Source organism: Bos taurus, chromosome 18 (assembly GCF_002263795.3).
Source record: "Bos taurus isolate L1 Dominette 01449 registration number 42190680 breed Hereford chromosome 18, ARS-UCD2.0, whole genome shotgun sequence".
Lineage (NCBI taxonomy): Eukaryota > Metazoa > Chordata > Mammalia > Artiodactyla > Bovidae > Bos > Bos taurus.
The window spans coordinates 55,131,025-55,154,058 of NC_037345.1; the positions used below are offsets into that span (position 1 = coordinate 55,131,025).

At 55.6% G+C, this 23,034-nt stretch overlaps 2 protein-coding genes across 4 annotated transcripts; both read left to right on the top strand.

Moving 5' to 3' along the window:
- Nucleotides 1-5,624: 5,624 nt before the first annotated feature.
- Nucleotides 5,625-8,908, top strand: KCNJ14 (potassium inwardly rectifying channel subfamily J member 14). Its single transcript, NM_001206021.1, has 2 exons — nt 5,625-6,332; nt 8,312-8,908. The coding sequence occupies exons 1-2, from the start codon at nt 5,625-5,627 to the stop codon at nt 8,906-8,908; spliced, it is 1,305 nt and encodes a 434-aa protein (NP_001192950.1).
- Nucleotides 8,909-13,000: 4,092 nt separating this feature from the next.
- CYTH2 (cytohesin 2) lies at nt 13,001-22,046 on the top strand. Of its 3 annotated transcripts, none has more exons than XM_010815108.3 (12): nt 13,001-13,194; nt 14,030-14,177; nt 14,276-14,342; nt 15,369-15,487; nt 16,747-16,827; nt 17,305-17,417; nt 17,537-17,685; nt 18,255-18,366; nt 21,181-21,257; nt 21,362-21,433; nt 21,533-21,687; nt 21,779-22,046. In XM_010815108.3, exons 1-12 carry the CDS (start codon nt 13,176-13,178, stop codon nt 21,864-21,866), a joined length of 1,200 nt encoding a protein of 399 aa, XP_010813410.1. In that variant the 5' UTR covers nt 13,001-13,175; the 3' UTR covers nt 21,867-22,046.
- The last annotated feature ends 988 nt before the right edge of the window (nt 22,047-23,034 follow it).

Genomic DNA, 23,034 nt, shown 5'->3' on the forward strand with positions numbered 1-23,034 from the left:
CTCATAAGGAAACGAGGAGGAGGGAGGGTTTGGCACCTGGCTGTCCTTGGACTGCTGGGTCCAGCCCTCAGCCCATTGGCGCTCTCTGGTTCTGCCTCTCCTAAATTTTATTCCATCTGGAATGCACCCCAGGTCTCTTGGTGGGGAAGAGTCATCTCATGTGTACCCCCGCATGCTGAGACTTCATCTCAGGGGGAACCAGGGAGCCCCTGTCTCTCATCCTTCCGCCCCTGCCCTCGTCATCACTTTCTCCCCATTTCTTTGTTCCCTCGACTGTGTCCCCATCTTTCCGCATCTCCTGGCCCCCAGGCTCTGTCTCCGCGCCCCCTCCCCCCGTGTCTCTCCTCCGCCACCGCTGTCTCCTCTCCAGCCTGCTTGGGCCGCAGCCCAGCCGTCCTGCCTGGCCATCCTCCCTGGCTCCCCCTCTGCGGCTCTGAGCTGGCCCCACCCCCTGCCCCCCCTCTCGGGCTAGGACTCCTCTGATCCGCCCGTGAGCACAGAGGTCGGGGGCCCGGGACGGGCCGCAGCACCCACAGAGGCCTTTCCTTGGCCCGAGCAGAGGAGCCCCCAGCAGAGGGCATGGGGGTGGGCTGCCCCACCAGGTATGTGCCTCCACGCAGACACCCTGGGCAGGGGTCCTGGCTTTGAGAGCTGGCCCCCGCCTCCCCGCACCATCTTCCTCGCTCAGACGTCTGCCCCAGCGCCCCCACCCTATCCTCCTGGGTCCTCATCCCCCAGATCTGGTGCCCCCAGCTCAGCCCATCTCCATTTTCGGCCTTATTTTCACTGCCTGCCCCCCACCCTCATCCTGCGTCTCTTCTTGTCCCATCTTCATCTCCCATCTGGTCCGTCTCTCCTTTTCCTAAGATGGGATCTCTGCTTGTCTTTGCCCGGTTGCTCCTAGTTCCGCCTGCCTCTTTTCTGTCTCCCATTCTGTCCTCTTGGGTGCCTGTGGCGGTGGGGAGGTCCTCTGTCCTTTCCTCAGGACAGCCTCTCCCTGCGCATCTCTTACCCTCTGTACTCTGGTCTGTCTGCAGTCTCCACGCTACACCCCCTCCTGGCAGTTTCTGCCCTCCAACCTGCTGTTGCTCAGGCCCCACTGGGGAGTGGGGGGAGGGTCGTGGGGGGAACAGCCAGGGTCTCACGGAGCATGTGAAAATGCTTCTATGGCGGGGGGCAGGGGGGCAGCCCCTGGGCGGGGCTTCTCAGCCTCAGATTAGACAGTGACTTTGAAACGAAGTTGACGCACCTTAAGCCCCATGTCGCCTTTATATGGAAACATTAAGCTGCTCTCCCAGGTCAGGAAGAGGCGGGGGGAGGGCTTGAGGCTCTGGATCCGCTTCCCTCGGATCCTGCTGTCGGTGATGGGAGGTGCGTGGGCCCCGAGGCAGAACCCCATCCCAGCTCTCAGGGCCATGCTGGATGCTGACGGGACCCCGCAGAGGTGAAAGGCGTCCCCACCCCCACCCCCAGCCTGCCTCTTGAAATGGACAAGATCACGTCTGTCTCTCAGGGCTGAGGGTAACAACGGGAGGATTTAGGAAAACGAGATCCTGGGTTGGAAAGGCTCAGGACTCAAACCGGCAGCCCACCCCCAGCACTTCATGACTCTGGCCGGATCTCTGAGTCCGCTCCCCAACCTGTGAAGCGGGGTGATGATCTTGACTTCCCAGCATCCTGAGCAGCCAAGGTGAGCCCAGAGGGTGGGCTGCAGAATTCTGGGAGCTTGGCAAGGCTGGGGACCAAGGTGCTCAGGAAACAAGGGCGAGTGATGAGGTGGTCTGTGGTCCAGTCTGGCGCTCAGGCTTGGGCACCAGGAAGGCTGGATGGGAGTCCAGGGTCTGCCGTTTCTTGACTGAGAGCTGGGACAGGAGACGAACCTCAGTGCCTCCGTTTGCTTTCCCATCAGAAGCAGAATCCCAACACCCATCGGTGTGGGTGTGAGGAGGCCCCCACCCATCACCCCCCTCCTGCATCATGTCATCAGGTGGCCTCTGAAAGGGGACTAGTGGGTAGTGAGGACTCTGAGCAAGAGGGGGCTGCAAATGGTAACATTTGCCTGTATTCTAACCTCAGACCTGCCCCCTTCGACAGACTCAGTTGCCGCTGCTTGGAAGAACAGTCTCTAATGCCCAGAAAGTTGAGGGTGTGAAAAGAGTTGGGGCACATCGTGGGCTGTGCACACAACCAGGTCTGCTGACTGGAGCCTCAGCTTTGCCTGTGTAGAGTGGGCCTAAGAAATGCCCATGTTGGGGGTGGAGACTGGGTGGTCACAGACAGCAGTGCAGAGCAGCGGGGCAGGGGAGTAGGTACATGTCAGTGTTGAACTTGACAGCAACTAACAACTCATTCTTCATGGAGAAAGTGCCCCCAGCAACCAGGCAAAGACAAGTAGAGATCCTTGTCGGGAGGCCCATAAGCACCCTAGAGCCTGGCACAGGGAGTTCATTGTACCTAGGTGCTTGGTAGGTGTTGATGGAACTGGGATGCAAAACGTTTAACCCCTAGCCCAGACAGGTCCCTGAAGTCCCAACACCACAGGGCCAAATGTGCAGCTGCTGGAGGGCAATGCGGTCTACAGGTCCAGGCGGGCCCCTTCCCTCCTCTGCGTCCCCCTGGTTCAGCTAAGATTCCCTCACATTTCTCAGATAAGGGAACTGAAGCTCAGGAAGAAATGTGACTTGCCACCATTCATATAGCTTGTAAGTGCCTGAGCTGGGATTCAGCCTAGAACTGCCTGATTCAAAAGCCCAAGTTCTTTCTTCTGGATTCCTTTTTAAGGATTTTTTTTTTTTTTTAATCCCCATTCCACAGATGAGCAACCTCAGGCTCCCAAAATTGAAGCAGGTGGTCCCAGGGCACATACTGGGTCAGCAACTGAGCCAGGATGGGAACCTGGGTCTATATAACTTGATCCTGACCTTGATAAAATCCAACATCCCCATTTTACAGCTGAGGAAACAGATTAGAAAGGTTTCCCCATGATCTGAAAGTCAGGGCTGAGCCTGGGTTTTATTGTGCTTGTTTTTCATAACAGTTTCATTGAAGTGTAATCCACATACCATACAATTCACACATTAAAGTGTACGATTGGGTGGTTTTTAGTATATTCAGAGTTGTGCGACCATGTTATTCAGTTGCCAAGTCGTGTCCAACTCTTTGAGACCCCATGGACTGCAGCGTGCTGCGTGGTGTGTACCCATCATTGCTATCTATTTTAGAACATTGTCATCACCCCAATAAGAAATCCCATTCCTCTGGCTATTGCTTCCCAATTGCCCCATCTCTCCAGTCCCGTACACCACTAGTCTAATTTCTCAGCTTAACAGATTTGCCCGTGCTGGGTATTTCATTTAAGTGGAAATAGGGGTCGCTGAGAGTCAGACACAACTGAGCGACTTCACTTTCATTTATCACTTTCATGCGTTGGAGAAGGAAATGGCAACCCACTCCAGTGTTCTTGCCTGGAGAATCCCAGGGACGGTGGAGCCTGGTGGGCTGCTGTCTATGGGGTCTCACAGAGTCGGACACGACTGAAGCGACTTAGCAATAGTAGCATACAATATATGGTCTTTAGTGACTAGCTTCTTTCACTTCACATGGTGTTTTCAGGGTTCATCCACATTGTAACATCTATCACTTTTTTGTCTTTTAGTTACTGGGTAGTAGTCTATTGTGTGGACAGACCACATTTTATTCATTCATTCATCAATTGATGGATATTTGGGCTGCTTCCATCTTTTGGCTGTTGTGAATAATGTGGCTGTGAATATCTGTGTACAGTGTGTGGACACTTGTTTTTAATGCCCTTGGGTAGATACTTGTGTGTGGAATTGTAACTCTCCATTTAAGGAACTGCCAGACCATTTTCCACACCAGCTGTGCAATTTTACATTCCACCAGTAACAATAGGAAGGTGCCAGTTTCTCCACATCCTTGGTAACACTTTTCTGTTTTGTTTTTTCTTGTTCTTATAGCCATCCTAAGTGAGTATGAAGTGGTAACTCATTTTGGTTTTGATTTGCATTTCCCGGATGGCATAATGATGTCAATTATCTTTTCCTATGTTTATTGACTATTTGTACAGTTGACCCTTGAACAACATGGGGGTTGGGGGTGCCAACTCTCTCCACAGTCAAAATTCCAAGTATAACGTTATTATTTATTTCTTTTATTTGCTGCATCGGGTCTCAGTTGTGTCATCCAAGATCTCTCCTCGTGGCGCAAGGCCTCCCTAGTTGTGGTGCTTATGCTTGTTGCTCTGCATCATGGGAGATCTTAGTTCCCTGACCAGGGATGGAAGCGGGTCACCTGCACTGCAATGCAGATTTTCAACTGGACCACCAGGAAAATCCCTGAGTATAAACTAGAGTTGATCCTCTATATCCATGGTTCTGAATCCAAGGATTCAACCGACCACGGAACATGTAGTACGACTCTATGATTTATTTTTAAAAATCTGCGTATAAGTGGAACCATGCAGTTCAAACCCATATTGTTCAAGGGTCAACTATATCTTTTTGGAGAAATGTCTACTCAGATCCTTTGCCCATTTTAAAATTGGGTTGTCTGTTTCTTATTGAGTTATAAGGCCTCTTTATATGTTGTGGATACAAATTTTTTAGATATGATTTGCAAATTTTTTTTCCCATTAGCAGACGGTCTTTTCACTTTCATCTTAGGGTCCTTGGAAGCACAAGAGTTTTTCATTCTGATGAAGTTCAAGTTGTCTGTCGTCTTTTTTTCCTTTTGTCGTTTGTGCGTCCTGACCTATAGGTGACCTTAGAGCCCCGGCTCATCTCTCCAAGCTGACTCCATACAGATCAGCAGTTACCATTCAGTCTTTTTTAAAATTTTTATTGCATTATAGTTGACTCACAATATTGTGTTAGTTTCAGGTATACAGCAAAGTGGTTCAGTTATATATGTATACTTTTTCTGGTTCTTTTCCATTATAGGTTATTACAAGATACTGAATATAGTTCCCTGTGCTATACAGTAGGTCCTTGTTGTTTATCTCTTTTATATATAGTAGTATGTATCTGTTAATCCCAAACTCCAATTTTATCCACTCCCCAACCCTCACCCCATCTCCACTCCTTTCCCTTTTGGTGACTCTAAGTCTGTTTTCTTTGTGACTGCTTAGTCTTTTACTTTATGAGTCTGGACTCTGGATCTGGGCTGCTAGCACTCAAACCCCAGCTTATTCAGCCATGACCTTGGGCAAGTTAAATGTTCTGTACCTGTTTCCTCGTCTGTAAAACGGCGATGATGTTTATGCTGCTGGAGGTTCAAATATCTAAATTCATGTGAAGTGCTCACAACACTGGCTCTAATAACTGAAGTGCTTGTTGTAACACAGTACTGCCACCACTATAGTTGTGTTGTTGTTGTTGTTGCTACACAAATGTTTCCTATAGTATTACCATCAGTGTTGTCGATTCTGTTCTGATCTTCCGCCCATTTGCCAGATGAGGCCACTAAGGCCCAGGAAGTATCCCTGGCCAGTGAGCCCCACCCCTCCCCCATTCCTGGCACTCTTGACGTGGCTGCCCGTTTCTTGTCCCCGCAGGTTCGGGGCGCCCGCCCCCTGCTAGGCCAAGTGGAGGGGGTGTCCCCGCCCAATGGGCCTGGCCAGGGCCCTACGCCGCCTCAGCGGCGCCCTGGAGTCTGGAGACGACAGGGCGGGCGATGAGGAGGAAGCGGGGCCGGGGCTGTGCCACAACGGGTGGGCGCCAGCACAGTCGCCGGTGGGGCGGCGCCGCGGGCGCTTCGTCAAGAAGGACGGGCACTGCAACGTGCGCTTCGTGAACCTGGGCGGCCAGGGCGCGCGCTACCTGAGCGACCTGTTCACCACGTGCGTGGACGTGCGCTGGCGCTGGATGTGCCTGCTCTTCTCCTGCTCCTTCCTCGCTTCCTGGCTGCTCTTCGGCCTGGCCTTCTGGCTCATCGCCTCCCTGCACGGCGACCTGACTGCCCCGCCGCCGCCCGCACCCTGCTTCTCGCAGGTGGCCAGCTTCCTGGCCGCCTTCCTCTTCGCGCTGGAGACGCAGACGTCCATCGGCTACGGCGTGCGCAGCGTCACCGAGGAGTGCCCGGCCGCCGTGGCCGCCGTGGTGCTCCAGTGCATCGCCGGCTGCGTGCTAGACGCCTTCGTCGTGGGCGCCGTCATGGCCAAGATGGCCAAGCCCAAGAAGCGCAACGAGACGCTGGTCTTCAGCGAGAACGCCGTCGTGGCGCTGCGCGACCGCCGCCTCTGCCTCATGTGGCGCGTCGGCAACCTGCGCCGCAGTCATCTCGTTGAGGCCCACGTGCGGGCCCAGCTACTGCAGGTGCGAGTCGGCCCCGAGGCAGGCCACGCCCCCTGGTGGGCGGGCCCCTCCGCGAGGTCTGGGAGTGGGAGCCGCGGGGAATGGTGGGAGTTGTAGGTCTACGGAGCAAGTGTGCGTGGAGCCTGGAAGGGACTTCGACTACAATTCCCAGCAGTCTCTCGGGCAGGACACCTTCTGCCTCTCCTTGAGGGCTGAGGATGGTTCCCAAAGCTCTGTGGGAAGTGTAAACCCAAGAGAAAGGTCTCTGATCATTTCTTCCTGGAAGCCTAGACCTGAGACCAGATTTTGAGACTTAAAGAGTCCCCTGGGACTTGCCCTGCCCCCGTGGAATTGTGGGAAATGCAGGCCTGCGAGGGCCACTTCTGATCGGTAAAGACTCTAAACGACAATTCCCAAAAGGCTCTGGGGGCAGGGAAAGCGCCCACACAGGTTGGTCTGAAGAGGAGTTGTCGTTTTGCTGGTGATGTAAACCACGGCTCAGGTTTACGATCCCCAGCCAGTGTTGTACAGAGAGGGGACTGTGACGGAGGTCAGGCTCCTACGGGCTTGTGGGAGATGCAGGCCTGAGGATGGGGTGCTACTCACACCTGCAGAGCCAGGGAAGACAATTCTCTGTGGCCTCTGGGTGTGTGGTCCTGCAGCATTTGTGGGAGCCTTCATTTTCCACCTCAGGGGCCCAGACTTTCCCACCAGCCTCCTGCTCAGAGAAGTACAGGGCAGGGGGTTGGGAAACTCTAATGTTAGCGTCTCTGCTGCTAAGTCGCTTCAGTCGTGTCCGACTCCGTGTGACCCCAGAGACGGCAGCCCACCAGGCTCCCCCGTCCCTGGGATTCTCCAGGCAAGAACACTGGAGTGGGTTGCCATTTCTCAGCAAAAAACAAAAGCAAAACTACAATTCCCATTGGCCCCTGGGGCAATGGCTCCCTCTGGCACCCTAATAAAAGAGCCTTAGTGTTTCTAGAATTGTAGTCAAACTGCCCAAACAAATTCTGGGGTAGTAGCAGCTCCTGCCCCAGTACAGTTCAACCCTTAAGTTGAACGCAGGGTTGGGGCTGGAGTTGGATGAGAAGAGGACAGGGTTGTGGTGGGAACTACAACTCCCAGCAGCCTCTAAGGATTCACGTAGATATTGGCAAGAGAATGGAGCCCCATTCTCCACTTCTCTCTCCTGCTTGACTGAAATCCAGAGATTCATGACCAGGAGGGACACTGTCTCTCCCAGAAGTCTGTGGGGGCATTGACAGGACTTGGTAGGTGGGTATGGAACCAATGGGTAGGTGTGGTGAAACTGCCGATACCTGGCGTGGGGTTAGGCTTCCACCCACAGAAATATACAGACACACAAGGGGATGGAGGTAGTTGGGTTGAGGAGTGGGCGAGAGAATATCCCAGGGACTAGACTGAGGCAACGGTAAAACAGGCAGAACATAAGCATAGCTTCTGTTGGACTTAGATTGTCATCCTGGTTTATCTTTCTCTGGCCATATAATGAAAGCCATTTTTCTATCCCTCTCTTCCTTCTCCAATTGCTTTCGGATGTGATTCTTATCATCTGTTGTCTCTTTAACTGTTTCTGTCTTGCTGATTTCTGTGGCTCTGTGCCAATGTCACTCTGTCACTATCTTTTTCTCTCCCCTGGCTTTCTCCGATTTCCTTCCCCAAACCCTCTCTGAGTGTCTGTCTACCCCCCGCCCCCCTTCCTCTGGGCTTCCGTCCTCACCTTCCTGGACCACCATCTCCCTCTCTCTGGGTCTGTGTCCTCCTCTTTCTGCATCACCATCTCCCTCTCTCTGGGTCTGTGTCCTCCTCCTTCTGCATCACCATCCCTCTCTCTCTGGGTCTGTGTTCTCTCTGTACCCCTACCCCTACTGGCCTCTGCCCTCCTCTTCTTCTGCACGTCTATCCCCTCCTCTCGCTACCTCTATCTGCATTCATCTCTCTGCTCCCTGCTGTCTTTGGCCACCCGCCTTTTGCTGCAGCCTCGAGTGACCCCGGAGGGTGAGTACATACCTCTGGACCACCAGGATGTGGACGTGGGCTTTGATGGTGGCACTGATCGCATCTTCCTTGTGTCTCCCATCACCATCGTGCATGAGATTGACTCCGCCAGTCCTCTCTACGAACTAGGACGGGCTGAGCTGGCCCGGGCTGACTTTGAGCTGGTGGTCATTCTCGAGGGCATGGTCGAGGCCACAGCTATGACCACACAGTGTCGCTCTTCCTACCTCCCTGGTGAGCTGCTCTGGGGCCATCGTTTCGAGCCAGTCCTCTTCCAGCGTGGCTCTCAGTACGAGGTCGACTATCGCCACTTCCATCGCACTTATGAGGTCCCAGGGACGCCTGTCTGTAGCGCCAAGGAGCTGGATGAACGGGCAGAGCGTGCCTCCCAGAGCCCCAAGTCTGGCTTCCCCAGCTGTCTGGCAGCATTCTGCTATGAGAACGAACTTGCTCTGAGCTGCTGCCAGGAAGAAGATGAGGAAGAGGAGGCCACGGAGGGGGATGCGGCAGAGGCAGAGGACAAGGCTGCCAGCCCCCAAGTTCTCACACCAACCCTGGCGCTAACCTTGCCCCCATGACGCAAGCTGGCATCCCCTTATTTGCACCCCTTTCCCAGAGGTAGCAAGATGGAGAGTTTGGGCCCTCTCCTGGGGTGGAGGCAGGTGTTTCCTAAGACCAACAGGCCTGCTGAGTAAATTATTAGCTGGTGATGTTCTGCCATGCCTAGTGGACCCATCATGAACATACTGGAGGGACCTTAATTCCTCTGAATTCTGTGCTCCCTCCTGAGACCCACTTGTCATTCCAATTCCTGAGTCTCGCTAGAGATAAGGGACCCAGAATTCTGGACCCCTCAAGAGGCGAGGACTGGTAATTCTAGATTCCTCTAGATGGCTGGTTTGGTTTGTTAAGCAGGATCATGAAATGAGGTATAGACTGCCTCCAGGGGAAGAAGTCAGCTGTCTCAAGTAGCAACAGAGATCCAGAATTCATTGGCCTGAACTGACTTTAGATTCAAGGGACTGTTGCTTCTCGACTCAGTTGACTCCATAGCAAATCACTTTTTCTAGGTGACCTAAGGAGGGGAAGTTATGGGATGCTCCCAAGAGTTTAAGACTATACTGATTGACCAATGACAAAGACTGTTGATTGTAAGTCAAGGAAAGACTGTGGCTCCAGAAAACCCCAGAGTTGAGATTCTGTGAATCCAGATTGGCTACAGAGGCCACCACTGGGGGTTCTAGAGCAGCTTTGACCTGAGAGTTGGACTATTCCAGAAACTAACGAGTTATGTCTCTAGAATGCACAAAACAGTGGAGAGCCTGTAGGTTTACAAGGACTAAAGTGACAGCCTGGGGGTTCTTGATAGGCGACAACTCCAGACCCACTGGTGGTAGAACATCGAACCAAACAGAGATGCAAGGCTTCATGATCATCAAGCTTTGTGTCTTTTTTTAAGTGCCATTCTAGAATATCCAAAGGAATCAAGATTCTGTGACTCTAGACTGATCACAGTCAGGGAAGGATTGGCAGTGATGACGTCAGATTTGCTGGTTCCAGCTTGCCCAGTGGAGTGGAGAATATTGATGAGGATAGATGACTTCTTTGTGGTTCTGTGATGCCAAAAGGAGTCAAGGCTCCAGGGACCCAGAGTTGTCTGTTGTCAATCTGGAAGCTCTAATCAACTCCTGGAACGTGGCTGTTCGAGGAGGTGGACTTGGGACTTGACCAGCAGCATTGCTGGGCTGACCTAGAAGGTGAGGGCCCAGACGAGATCCTGTGGGTAACAGGGCTGGATATTGGGTAAGGGAAGGGAGAGGCCCAAGGCTGCTGAGTCTACAGTGCTCTGGAATCTTCCATCTAGTGATGTGTCTCTATTTCTTAAAGATGTTATACATATATGTATTATATATATATATAATATGAATAAAGATATCTATCTATTTTTTTTCCTGTGGTTCCTACAGTAGGGTTAGAAACTGAGCTTGAGGAAGTGGAATGGAGTCCTTCATAAGGATCCAGAAAGTTCTGCTCTGAATCCCAACTCTGCCCCAACTGAGTGTGTGGCTTTGAGCAAATCACCCCCTCTCTCCTCACCTCAGTTTGTGCTGTGCTGTGCAAGTCACTTCAGTCTGCAAGGACTATCTGACTCTTTGCGACCCTATGGACTGTAGCCCTCCACTCTCCTCTGTCCATGGGATTCTCCAGCCAAGAATACTGGAGTAGGTTGCATGCCCTCCTCCAGGGGATCTTCCTGACCCAGGGATTGAACCCCCTTCTCTCACATCTCCTGCACTGGCAGGTGGGTTCTTTACCACTAGCACCACAGGGAAGCCCTCACCTCAGTTTTCCCATCCGTAAAAACGGCATTGGAACTTGAAGTTGTCCAAGGGCCTTTCCACTAGCATTATTCTTCACTGAGGGTAGAATGGGGGTCTTGGAGATACCCAGTCCACCACCCCCACCAGATGCTGGAATGCCTGGCCTTCTGGGGGCAACGGGGATAGCAGATACTCTCAGAAGCTAGGTCTGAACTTGGATGCCTGCATGACAGGGCAGGCAAGGGAGAATATGGGTTGTGGCTAAGGGCCAGAATCACCTCCTTTCTGGCCCAGCTTGGAGGAGCAGGGGAAGGAGGAGTTACCTCTGAATGTCAGGGGAATGTATGTCTTTAGGGAGGCTTGTCCCCCAGGTCAAATTATTGGGAACCCCAATGGTGTGTCTGGGAGTATGCTTCTGGGGTACATGCTGCTAAGTTGCTTCAGTCGTGTCTGACTCTGTGCAACCCCATAGACGGCAGCCCATCAGGCTCCGCTGTCCCTGGGATTCTCCAGGCAAGAACACTGGAGTGGGTTGCCATTTCCTTCTCCAATGCATGAAAGAGAAAAATGAAAGTGAAGTTGCTCAGTCGTGTCCGACTCTTAGCGACCCCATGGACTGCATGCAGCCCACCAGGCTCCTCCGTCCATGGATTTTCCAGGCAAGAGTACAGGAGTGGGGTGCCATTGCCTTCTCCTGTCTGGGGTACATATGGGTCCTTGAATCTGGCCTCTGCCCATGCTGCTATCTACCTAAGTGCCCAGCAGGTGGAAGCCTGTCGCAGAAGGAGTCAGTGCCAAGGAGGACATGTTCCCACCCCTGTGTGCCAGGATTGAGGGCAGGCACTGTCATTGCCCATCAGCCTGTCCCAGTGCTGCATCAACCCACTTCCCCCTCTTCCTGTTTCCCCACCTCCCTTTATCCTGCAGAATCTCCAGATAATAACCGGATGGGATTAATTAGCTGGCTGCTCCCCCACCTCTGGGTGGCTGGAGTAGGCAGCGAGACAATGGAAACCCAAGCATGAAGAAGGGTGTTAAATTGGAGGTGAAGGGACAGGAAAAGGGTTCTGTTTGGAAGGGGAGCGAGTGGGGTCAGGGCTGGCACAACCTGCGTTTCTGGTAGGGAGGGCAGAGCCTGAGCCACTCATAAAGGTCATTGAGGGGATTAGGAGGCTCCGTGCCTAATCTGTCAGCTTAACCAGGTCCTGGCCTGGAATCTGTCCCCGCCTGCCGAACTCTGGGACGATGAGTGAGACCCAGACACGACCCTCACACCCAATTTGGGACCTGTCCGTGGTGGGAGTGTGCCCAGTTTCTCCCTCCGAGCCAGGCCCCTGCACCTGTTTTGTCTTCAAGGAATGGAAATGAGAGGCGGGGGAGGGGAAATGGCTTCAGATGCCAGAGGAGTCGGAGAAGAGGGAGGAGTTTAAAAAGAGCAAGAGTATGAGAGGAGGGGTACGCGAAATGAGACAGTCAGAGAGGAGGGAAAGGACTCGGAGAAGGGAGAAGGGATCAGAGGTGGAAGGATGCTGAGGAAAGGTGAATTGTCCTGGGCGGGGAAAGGGTGCTAACATAAAGGGAGGAGTTTGGGGGAGAGAGGGAGGAAACTGAGAGGCTGCGAGAGGCAGGAAGGCAGCCTGTCCTTTCACTGGATTTGGCCTTCCTCTATAGTCCCATTCTCCACGACAGAGACCAAAAAGCGCAGCATTTGGAAGAAAGAGAAAGTCTTTTTTTTCACTACTCCTTGACTCTGAAAAGGCTGAGGTGGATGAGGGAGGTCAAAGGAGGAGGGTAAGGAAAGGGTCTGCAGATCGGAGAGGCCAGCACATTTGAGAAAGGGGTCCAAAAGGAAAGTGAGCCAAAGCGGCTCCCGGTTGCTTGGCAACCACTGCGGTCAAAAGCCAGGCGGGCCAGCTAGGAGGTGTGGCTCACGGAAACAACAGGGATCTGTGGCCCCGCCCCCTAGCAACAAGCCTAACAAAGTACCGCCCCCTGGCAACGTATTGCTATAGGCCCGGCTCGGTTGACCTGGTATCCTATTGCGCAGAGCCCTTGCGCAGGCGTAGTCCTCCCTCTGCGTCTGCTTAATCCCGCCTCCATCCAACTCCTTTTCGAGGCTTCTTATTGGAGGGCAAGCCTGCCAAGAACCCTTTGGTTTCGGAGGCGGGACCCGGCCCCTGCTCTCACTCCAATTGGCCCCATAGACCGTCTACTTTGGGCTGGACATTGCTACGCCTGCTTCTAGTGCGCCTATTGGCCCTGGAGGGCGATCCTTCGGTTTCGGAGGCGGAGCAGAAGAGAGGGCACGCCGTGGATTGGGCGGTGTCAAAACGAGGGGCGGTCCCTACTGGCGGGGCGGTTGGGAGACGAAGGGAGAGTCTTTTCAGCGCTGAGGACTGGCGCTGAGGAGGCGGCGGTGGCTCCCGGGGCGTTTGAGCGGGCTCACCCGAGCCCGCGGGCCAACGCGGATCCGGGCCCGACCGGCGGGACCGCCCCGGACTCCCCGCGGGCCTTCCTAGCCGCCATGGAGGACGGTGTCTATGGTAAGTCGGGGAGGGGCGGGGCCGGCTGGGAGCAGATGGAGCGTTTCTGTCTGAATGTTCCGCCGCTAACGACCTCCCTTCCACGACGCGCCTTGAGAAGCTTGTTCGGCCCTATAGTCGCCTCGCTTTTGTGGGGCGCGGGACGGGCTTCCGGCAGGGCAGGAGAGCGGGCGTTCCAGGCCATTGTTTGGGCCGAGCCTGTTTCCGGTGGCAGCGGGAGGGGGTGGGATGGAGCGGCGGAGGCGAGGCTGAGGCGGGGCTGAGGCGGAACCATTCCCTCTGGAGGGGCCGGGCGAGCCCAGTGCCTGCCGGGAGAGGGGAGGGGGGCTTCGGGGGACGGTGGGGTGGGGAGAAATCGTGGGGGCCACAGAGATTCCGCTAGGGCCGGGGCGGGGGGCTTCGATGCCCCGCCCCTTCCTTCACTCTCGCAAGCTGTCATTAGCTTCCCCTGCCATGGTTACTTTCCATGGACCCAGGAGTCCGGGCACCCAGGTCCCAAGCTACCTCGCCAAGAATGGAGGCAGAAAACCAAGACCTCAGGCCCCTTGCAAGTAATGAACCGCAGTGTCAAGCTTCCAGCCCCCTTTCCCCTGTAAACCTAAGAGTAGAGGCTCCAAGCCCCCTTCTCTCCCAAGGACTAAGAGTCTAGATTCCCAGCCCTTCCTCCCCTGGACTGAGGAATCTAGGCCCCCCAGCCCCTTCTTCCACTCACCGGAGGCGGGACTCTTATCCTCATCCTCCCCATGAACCTAGGAGCCCTGTCCTTCACCAGATTTCAGAAGTCCAGGCTCCCAGTCCCCAGAACTGATCTCCCGCCCCTGATCCCCTCCCCCAGAACCCCCGGACCTGACTCCGGAGGAGCGGATGGAGCTGGAGAACATTCGACGGCGGAAGCAGGAGCTGCTGGTGGAGATCCAGCGCCTGCGGGAGGAGCTCAGCGAAGCCATGAGCGAGGTGGAGGGTCTGGAGGCCAATGAGGGCAGGTGAGGGCTAGGGCAGGGAGCCTAGGGGTCATGGGGCCAGGCGGGGGCCAGGGATACCCAGGCATTGACCTTCCACCCTCTGCTCTCTGCCCCTGCAGCAAAACCTTGCAACGGAACCGGAAGATGGCAATGGGCAGGAAGAAGTTCAATATGGACCCCAAAAAGGTGCTTGGGGCCACAGGGCTGGGGTCGGCCAAGCTGACATCCAGATAGGATTCTGGCATCTCCGGGTTCCAGAAGTGTTGTGGTTAAAGGTCTGCCTTAGACAGGACAGAGTTGGTCCTGATCCCTGGATCCAGATATTGGCAGTATTTGTTCCCTGAACACTAACCAAGTGCTTCAGCCTCCTGATCTTTGTGTATGCTGGAACTCCTGCCTGAGTGGTCCTCCTCTCCTTTTTGCTCATATTTTAGAACCCATTTCTCTTGTCACTCTTGAGTCACCAGGAGGAGCTTGATTGAGTCTGGTAGGGAATATGGACAGAGAAGTGCCAAGACAGAGAGAAAGAGAGGTACTGGGCTGTGGACACTCAGAGGAGTGAGCCTGGTGGCATCAAGGAGGGCTTCCCTCAGGAGGATATTTGGGTCAGGTGAAGGATGACTTAGTGTTTACCAGGTGGAGAAAAGATGTTCGTTCGTTCATTCATTCATTCTTTTTACACCATTTCCTCGGGCCTCCCTCTGGCCTGCTGCTCCGCCAGGGAATGCATAGGACCCAGTGTAGGGTTTGATGCTGCCTTGCCCTCAGGGAGCCCCTAGACTCAGATACCAGGATCCAAAGTTAGGGGTCCTCAGTTCATGGTCCTCAAGACATCAAGAGAGCATGAGAAATCCCTCCTCCAGCCTGAGTCTTGACCCTCACAGCTCCTCGTGTGATGTCTTCTAACAGTTTCCCACTTTATTCTTCTTGCCAGAAGCAATGGTAGTTTGTAAAGTCATTTAGCAGACATTCATAGAGCTCCTGTTCCTTGCCAGGTCCTGCTCCAGGGGGACTGGAATTAACCAGGCAAAGGCAGAGGGAGCAGTAGATGCAAAGTCTAGGCCACCGGAGAGGCAGTGTTTAGGGGCCTGGGAAGAGCCTGAAAGTGAAACTCAGGCCCTGCTGTTGAGGATGGGTGTGGGTTTGGAGGCTAAGGTTTCTGGGGGTGTCTTTCTGAGCACACCAGCACTGAGACTCAGCCCTTCCCACCAGGGGATCCAGTTCCTGGTGGAGAACGAACTTTTGCAGAACACACCTGAGGAGATAGCCCGCTTCCTGTACAAGGGCGAGGGCCTGAACAAGACGGCCATTGGGGACTACCTGGGGGAGAGGTGAGAACCGCGCCCCCTGCACCCAGCACCTGCTGGGCATCTCCTCTCTGCCCCTTGCACCCAGCTTTTGCTGAGGAGAGGCCCTGATAGATCAGCCTTGCAACTGGACTGTGACAAGATGGACTGACACAGAGATTGGGGTGGAGGACCTTCTAAGGAACCTGGGGATCATCTGTGAGCATGTGGAGGATATGGGACCTTTGCGGACATCTGGGCAATGTGGGGACCACCACCCGTTTATGTCAGGACAGTGGAGAACATTTGTGGGTGGTATGGGAGCGTGAGAACCATTGGAGACAGCTGGTGTGCATGGGAGCGATGTGGACAGTGATGCAGGAAGTGGGAGGGGTCATCATCAGTGGATATCTGGGGAGCATGGGGGGCCCATGGACATCTGGAAACATGGGGGCCATTTGTGGATGTCCGGGGTCTGTGGACATGCACCTACAAGCATAGGGTGCATGAGACATCAGGAGTGTATGAGGACCAGCGGTGGATGTCTAGGGTGCCTAGGAGTTGATGGACTTCTGGGACACAAGCAGACGACCTGTGGATGTCGGGTGTGTGTGGGGACCATCTGGATTCCCAGGGTGCATGGGGACCTTCTGTGAAGTCTGGGAAACCTGGGGACCATTGGTGCACATCCGGGGCGTGCGGAGACCGTCTGAAATGTCTGAGGTGCAGAGGACCATGTGAGATGCCTAGGGTTTGTGTGGACATCTGGGTTGTGTGGAACTTTCTGGATATCTGTGGTGCAGAGACCATCTGTGGGCAGCTGGGGGGCATGGGGACTGGAGGTTCTGGGAGCATGGGGGTCATCTCTAGCTTTCTGGGGATCGCCTGTGGACATCTAGAGTGCATAGGGACAGTCCGGTTGTCTGACATTGTGGGGCTGGTTTTGTGGGCATCTGGGCTGCCCCGGGACTCTCCGTGGGTCTCTGGGGGATAGGAGGCCATCTCTGGGCATCCATGAAATCTGGAGTTCATCAGAGATGACCAGCAGAGCACATTTGCTGTGTTTCTCCCAACTGCACAGAGTTCAGCCACACCAGAGTTCTTAAGGCAGATGGTCTTCCCAGGAGCGTTCCAAGTGTCCCTACCCCCGTGCCAGGCCTGTGATGGGGGCTTGGCTGAAACTTTGGCTACAGAGGTAGCTGCTGTGCAGAAGAGGGGCCACAGCCTCCCCAGTACTTCACCTCCTCTCCACCCCCACCTCCCCAAGCCTCTTCCTGCCCGTGACCTTGTCCCTGTCCTCCCAGGGAAGAGCTGAATCTGGCAGTGCTTCATGCCTTCGTGGATCTGCATGAGTTCACTGACCTCAACCTGGTGCAGGCCCTCAGGTGAGAAGGATGGGATTGAAAGGGCAGGAAGGGACCTGTCAGGGCTTTCTTTACCAGTGATGATCACCCCCTCCTGAAGGCAAAAACAGAACCAAAACTTAGGGGATGGATTGCACGTGAGTGTTGCCAAAGTCCACAGTAGAGCTTCCTTCAGGCATAGCCGTATCCAGACGCTTGAATGGAATGGGAAAGACAGCTTTTGATTGTGTTCGCCACAGGGTGGGTGCTGCTCACGGTAGACCCTCCTCCCACATGACAGCAGAGGCCCCAAGCAACCATCTGTTCCATGCAGCAACCTTGGTAGAAAGAAAGGGCATTTCCATATACATCATCTAGAGTCTCCTGGCCGACGCTCAGTGGTCAGGTTGGCCACAGGTGTGGCGCCCTCATTGGCCAGTTCCTCCCATGGGCACTGAGAGTGGGTGGGGGGTGGCCCCGCCAGTCCTGGCATCTACCCTTGGCTCGTCTCTGCCGCAGGCAGTTCCTCTGGAGCTTCCGCCTCCCTGGAGAAGCCCAGAAGATCGACCGCATGATGGAGGCCTTTGCCCAGCGCTACTGCTTGTGCAACCCTGGGGTTTTCCAGTCCACAGGTAGGGGCCCAGGCCCTAGGGTCCTGGGGAAGGAGGGAGCTGGGAGTGGGGGGGACTTGAGCTCCTGGGTCCCGGAGGCTCGCATGCCCCAGTCATCACCCCATGACTGTCTGGTGCAGACACGTGCTACGTATTGTCCTTCGCTGTGATCATGCTGAACACCAGCCTCCACAACCCCAACGTCCGGGACAAGCCGGGACTGGAGCGCTTCGTGGCCATGAACCGGGGCATCAACGAGGGCGGGGACTTGCCTGAGGAGCTGCTCAGGGTCAGGCCCCCCCCCCCCCCCCCCCCCCGGCCCCCTCAGGTCCATCCCTCTTTCTCCTCTCAGTGCCTGAGCCCCCCGCCACCCAGGATCACTGCCTCGCCACCCATGGACTGCATGGTCACACCAGCCTGCCCAAGTCTTCTCTCTTTCTCTCTCTCTGGCTGCCTGTCTTTGTCTCTCTGTTTTTCATTTTATTTTTTCTTCTGCTGCGCCAGGCAGTATGTGGGATCTTAGTTCCCGACCAAGGATTGAATCCAGGTTCCTGGCCCTCTGACTCTTTGAGGGTCTTGGTCTATCCCATTTCCCCCTGTCTGTGTGTCTGTCTGTCTCTCTCAGAATCTAGAAGCTCTTCCACTGTCTCCATCTCTGCATCTTTTTTTTCTCCCTCTCTCCTCGCCAGAGCTCCCTCCACTCTTCCCCCTTCTACTTCCCTTTTCTCCCCAGGCTCCTCCCTCCCTTGGCCATCCCACCCGTGGTCTCACTGGCTCCCAGTGAGCCCCCTCCCCACTGCAGTAGGCCTGGGAGGATCCCAGGAGCCCCGAGGTGCTGACTCTGCCTTCACCCCTCAGAATCTATACGACAGCATCCGAAACGAGCCCTTCAAGATCCCCGAGGATGACGGCAATGATCTGACCCACACCTTTTTCAACCCGGACCGGGAGGGCTGGCTCCTTAAGCTGGGTACGTCCCTTCCTGACTGCTGGCTGCCTCTGCAAGTGGGGGAAGTTAGCAGGCCCAGGTTCTAGACTCTGTTTTCGCACGTAGCCACTGTGTGACCTTAGGACAATGATTCGACCTCTCTGAACCTCAGTAGCCACATCTGAAAAGTGGGGTTGAGAACGAGATCAGGTCTCTTGTGCTGGGTCCAAGCCCAGGGCTGGCCTTGGAATCGGTGCTGTCTCACCCCTTCTGTTCACCCACACAAGTTTATGAAAGCCCTCCCCCGTGCCGGGCCCTGGTGTAGGGACTGAGGACACAGCCGAGAACCAAAGAGCACAGGCCCTGCGGGGAGAGTGTTCATGACTCAGGCTGCTCTCAGCTGTAGCAAACAAAACAACCCAAGGAACTGGGCCTTTTACCTTGCTTGGCAGGAACTCTCGGGGAGTCTGGGGCAGACCCACTCTGAGACTCCTGTATTTTTATCCCCACCTCCTGTGGCCTCCTGCTCAGCCCTGTAGCATGGTGGCTGTTCTAGAAGTGTCTTCGTTCCCCAGATGTCTCCTGTAGGCAGTAAAGAGCCTGCAGAAACGGGTCCCGGAATGCCCAGATGCACTTCTCAGCTGGTCGGATTGGTTCCTGGTGGGGAGGGGAAGAGCTTCCTGGGTGGCACTAGTGGTAAAGAACCCTCCTGCCAACACAGGAGACTTTAGAGACAGGGAGTTTGATCCCTGAGTCGGGAAGATTCCCTGGAGGAGGGCATGGCAACCCACTCCAGTATTCTTGCCTGGAGAATCCCATGGACAGAGGAACCTGGCAGGCTGCAGTCCATGGGATCACAGAGTCAGACAAGACTGAAGTGATTTAGCACGTACGTGGGGAGAGGAAGCACCCTGGCTGACTTAGGAGAATGGGGAGCCCTGGCCACGGTGGGATGGGTGGGACAGGGGCCAGTCCCCCTTGGAACACGTGGCACCAGCGGACTCTGGTTCAGTTAGCAGAGGTCCGGCAAGGGCAGCTGGCTGAGAGCTGGAGCGGTTCTCCACCCCGGCTGCCTGGGAGATTCACCTGGAAACCACAGGGGCCAGGCCACAGGCTCGTGAAATCAGGGTCTCTGTGGGCAGGATAGGCCATTGGTCATGTTGAAAGCTCTCCAGGCGGTTCCCAATGTGTGGCACAGGTTGAGAACTGCTGGCTCAGAGCTGGGCCTGGTAAATAGTAGGTGCCTAGGGAGGGTTGGCAGTGGCATTTTCATGGAAAAGTGGTGAGTGGCTGCCCCAGGGAGATAGAATCTGGCGAGGAATTACAGTGGAAGCAGCCCAGACAGGGGTATGGTCCAGAGGAAGCTTTCAGCCCGGGTGCAGGCTCAAGGCAGGCCTTTCCTCCTTTCAAGTCTCAGTATCTACTCTCTGGTGGGGTGGCAGAGGGGTACACATGGAATTGTGTTCTTAGAAGGGGGAATCTCTTCTCAGGCCACAGAGGCAGGTCCCTGGTGCACACGAAATGTGGATCGCTCCTTTCAGCCAACTTGCTGGGGCAGATGGGTTCCTGCAGCGGCTCCAAGAGAGGCAGGCTGGCCTGGGGGACCCCAGGGGAATTTAGATCCTTTATGGGAGGTCCAATGATGCCCCTGGCAGTGAGTGGACGGGGAGAAAACCGGAAGGGCAGCTTCCTGAGAGACTGGTTCTCTTCCAAACTGCGCTCGGCCCCACCTCCCCGCAGCCGCAGGACTCCCTCCCATTTCTTGGATGAGGAAACTGAGGCTCGGTCACTGTCCCGCAGCCACAGGGCAGAGGTGGCATTGGACCCAGATTTGACCAGAGCGCAGCACAAGATACTAGTAAAAGGCACCTCTTAAACAGTGAAATACAAAAGGGAATCAGTGGTACTGGTAGCGGTTATAGTGAAAAAGATGGTTAATAAAAGTGTTTACTGCTGCTGTTGACTTCTTCCGGGACCACAAGGAGCCCAGAAGTAGGTCACTTTGCAGCAGGAAGGTGTGGGCCTGAGTGGATCCCCAGATGGGGGTCCAGAGAGGGCAAGTGGTTGTCCTAAGGTCACACAGATAGGTCCTACTGGTGCTAATGGGTCCCCACGGCCACCTTGGCCCACGGACTGGGGGTTTCCTCTTCTGCCTCTTGGTGATGACTGCCCCATCGTCACCGTGGCAACAGAGAGCCTGCCCGGCTGGGATAGATCCTGGGAGTGGGGCTGGAGTCAGGCACTGACGCTGGGAGGTGCTCATGGCCAACTCAGCATCCTGGGCCTCCCCGGAGGGACAGGGTCTGGCCATTACCCCCTCATGTGGATGTAACTGGTTTTCTTCCCTCTCTCTCCCTCCCTCCCTCTCTGTGTGTTTCTCTCTGCTGTTTCCGGCTCTCTCTGTCCCACCCGCTGCGCATCCCTCCCTGCCCCCGCCCGCGGCTCTTGGGGGCACTCCACTCTTGCGCCCTCCCTCCTCCTCGCCTGGTCCTGCCTGCTTTCTCGCTGTCTGCCCCAGGAGGTAGGTACACAGCCGGCCCCATCCTTGCTGCCCAACACGACACAAAGGGAGGGGACTGCCCTGGCCTCGGGGCCCACAGGAGAGGGACTGGGGGCCCGGACCCGGGTCCACAGACAGGCTTAGAGAGCGTAGAGCCCCACACTGGCGGGTGGACCGGTTCGCTGGGCCCAGACTCCTCGCCTGTCCCTGCTTGTCTGTCCTCCCACGCATCGCTTTGTCCTAGGCCCTGACAGCCCCACCTTCCCTGCGCTCTGTCTCTGCCCCCTTCCCCGCCGTCTCAGAGGCCCCCCTGCCCCCCTGTTGAGCCCAGGCCCCCTCCCCCCCTTCCCTTCCAGGGGGCCGGGTGAAGACGTGGAAGCGGCGCTGGTTCATCCTCACCGACAACTGTCTCTACTATTTTGAGTACACTACGGTGAGGGCGGGGCCGGGCGGGGCGGGGCGGGGCGGGCTCCCAAGACCAAGGTTGGTACTCGGGGGAGACTCGGAATCTGAATCCTGTCAAACTCGTTCTCTCAGGACAAGGAGCCCCGAGGAATCATCCCGCTGGAGAATCTGAGCATCCGCGAGGTGGACGACCCCCGGAAACCAGTAAGACCCTCCCTGTACCCTGTCCTGCTGGCGGTGGAGGGCTCCTCTGGCCCCAGGGCTGGCACTTCTAGCCGTCCTTCCTCTCCCTTGTCTCCCCAGAACTGCTTCGAGCTGTACATCCCCAACAACAAGGGGCAGCTCATCAAAGCCTGCAAAACAGAGGCGGACGGCCGGGTGGTTGAGGGGAACCACATGGTGTACCGGATCTCGGCCCCCACGCAGGAGGAGAAGGACGAGTGGATCAAGTCCATCCAGTGAGCAGGGGTCCGGAGTCCTGGGGGAAGGGAGGGTGGCCAGGGGCCCAGGCTCCTCAGTGCTCACCCTGGAACCCCGCTCCTTCCGCAGGGCCGCTGTGAGCGTGGACCCATTCTATGAGATGCTGGCAGCAAGGAAGAAGCGGATTTCAGTCAAGAAGAAGCAGGAGCAGCCCTGACCCCTTGCCCCCCACTCCATTATTTATTTCGGAGCTGCCCTGCCCGGGTGGCCGGACCCCTGGGCCTCGGGGCTTCGGATCCTGGTTCCTCATTTGGAAAACTCATCACCTCTAGCTCCTCTCTCGTTATTTGTAATTAGCACCCTGTTGGTAATCTTATTAATTATTTAACCACTTGCAGCCTGCAGACCCACCTTATTTCTCAGGGTTCACGGAGCTAAGGTGCTTGGCAGGGCTGGCCCAGCACCCCCACCCGTGACCAGGGCCCAGAGTGCTGATCTGTTGGTAGCTTTCATGATGTGTGTGAAAACAGTGCTGACCGTGTAGCAGCATGGGTGTGCCTCCAGGATGGCTCAGTTCTGGCCTCACCTGGAGCCTGCGAGGGTGGAGTAAAGGGAGGAGCTTAGCTTGGCTGGAATTAGCTTTCAGTTAGAGCTGCAGGGCACTGAGTGCAGGTATGCAGAGCTTCCCGGATAAGGTGCACCGTTCATTCTAGACGTTACTTGACATCCAGACACACACTTGTTCCACCTTTGCTCACACGGGCTTGTGGTCTTGGAGGAGCAACACATACCTGATGGGCTTGGGCTAATGCTTTGAGGACAAAGCTAGGAGCCAGAAGAGCTTTGAAGGGGGACTGCTCTGGGAGGGTGTGGAAGGACAAATCTGGAAAAAGGAAGGATGAAGGCTGGAGTGTTGGGTACAGCGAGTGGAAGGCCCTGCTCAGGGTGCTGGGCCAGAGGCCAGTGCTGTCGGAAATGGGCTGGGTGTGCCCAGTGTAGGTGGAGTGGGGCTGGGGGCTGGCGGCAGGGATCTGGGTGGTTTGAACTAGGTTTCTCAACCACATGACAATCATCCTTTGGAGGTCATTTTAACACCAGGCAGAGAGAGCGCTGAGAACCCGCAGTTTTATAACATCTTTCCCAGGAATCTGACAACCTCCTAAGTGTAAGGACCACTTCCTCTGAGGGTGAAACCTTGGAGGGTTGGGTACCCCTGAGCCTCAGGTCCAGGTCTGTCCCCTGTTGCCTTCCAGCTTGGGGTGTCCCCAGAGAACAGAAGCGCACAGATCCCAAGACGGGTATCTACAGGCTCATGTGTCTCTCCTATGTCCAGACCTGCAGCTGAGGGGGATTTAGTACAAGAAACCACAACCCCAGACAGGCCC

Bases quoted from the DNA above. Each gene is read 5' to 3' on its own strand.
- KCNJ14 (NM_001206021.1), top strand. From the start codon at position 5,625: ATGGGCCTGGCCAGGGCCCTACGCCGCCTCAGCGGCGCCCTGGAGTCT. The intron at 6,333-8,311 runs GTGCGAGTCGGC...CTTTTGCTGCAG, and splicing joins TGCGGGCCCAGCTACTGCAG to CCTCGAGTGACCCCGGAGGG.
- CYTH2 (XM_010815107.4), top strand. From the start codon at position 13,661: ATGGACCCAGGAGTCCGGGCACCCAGGTCCCAAGCTACCTCGCCAAGA. The intron at 14,178-14,275 runs GTGAGGGCTAGG...CTGCCCCTGCAG, and splicing joins CTGGAGGCCAATGAGGGCAG to CAAAACCTTGCAACGGAACC. The intron at 21,434-21,532 runs GTAAGACCCTCC...TTGTCTCCCCAG, and splicing joins TGGACGACCCCCGGAAACCA to AACTGCTTCGAGCTGTACAT.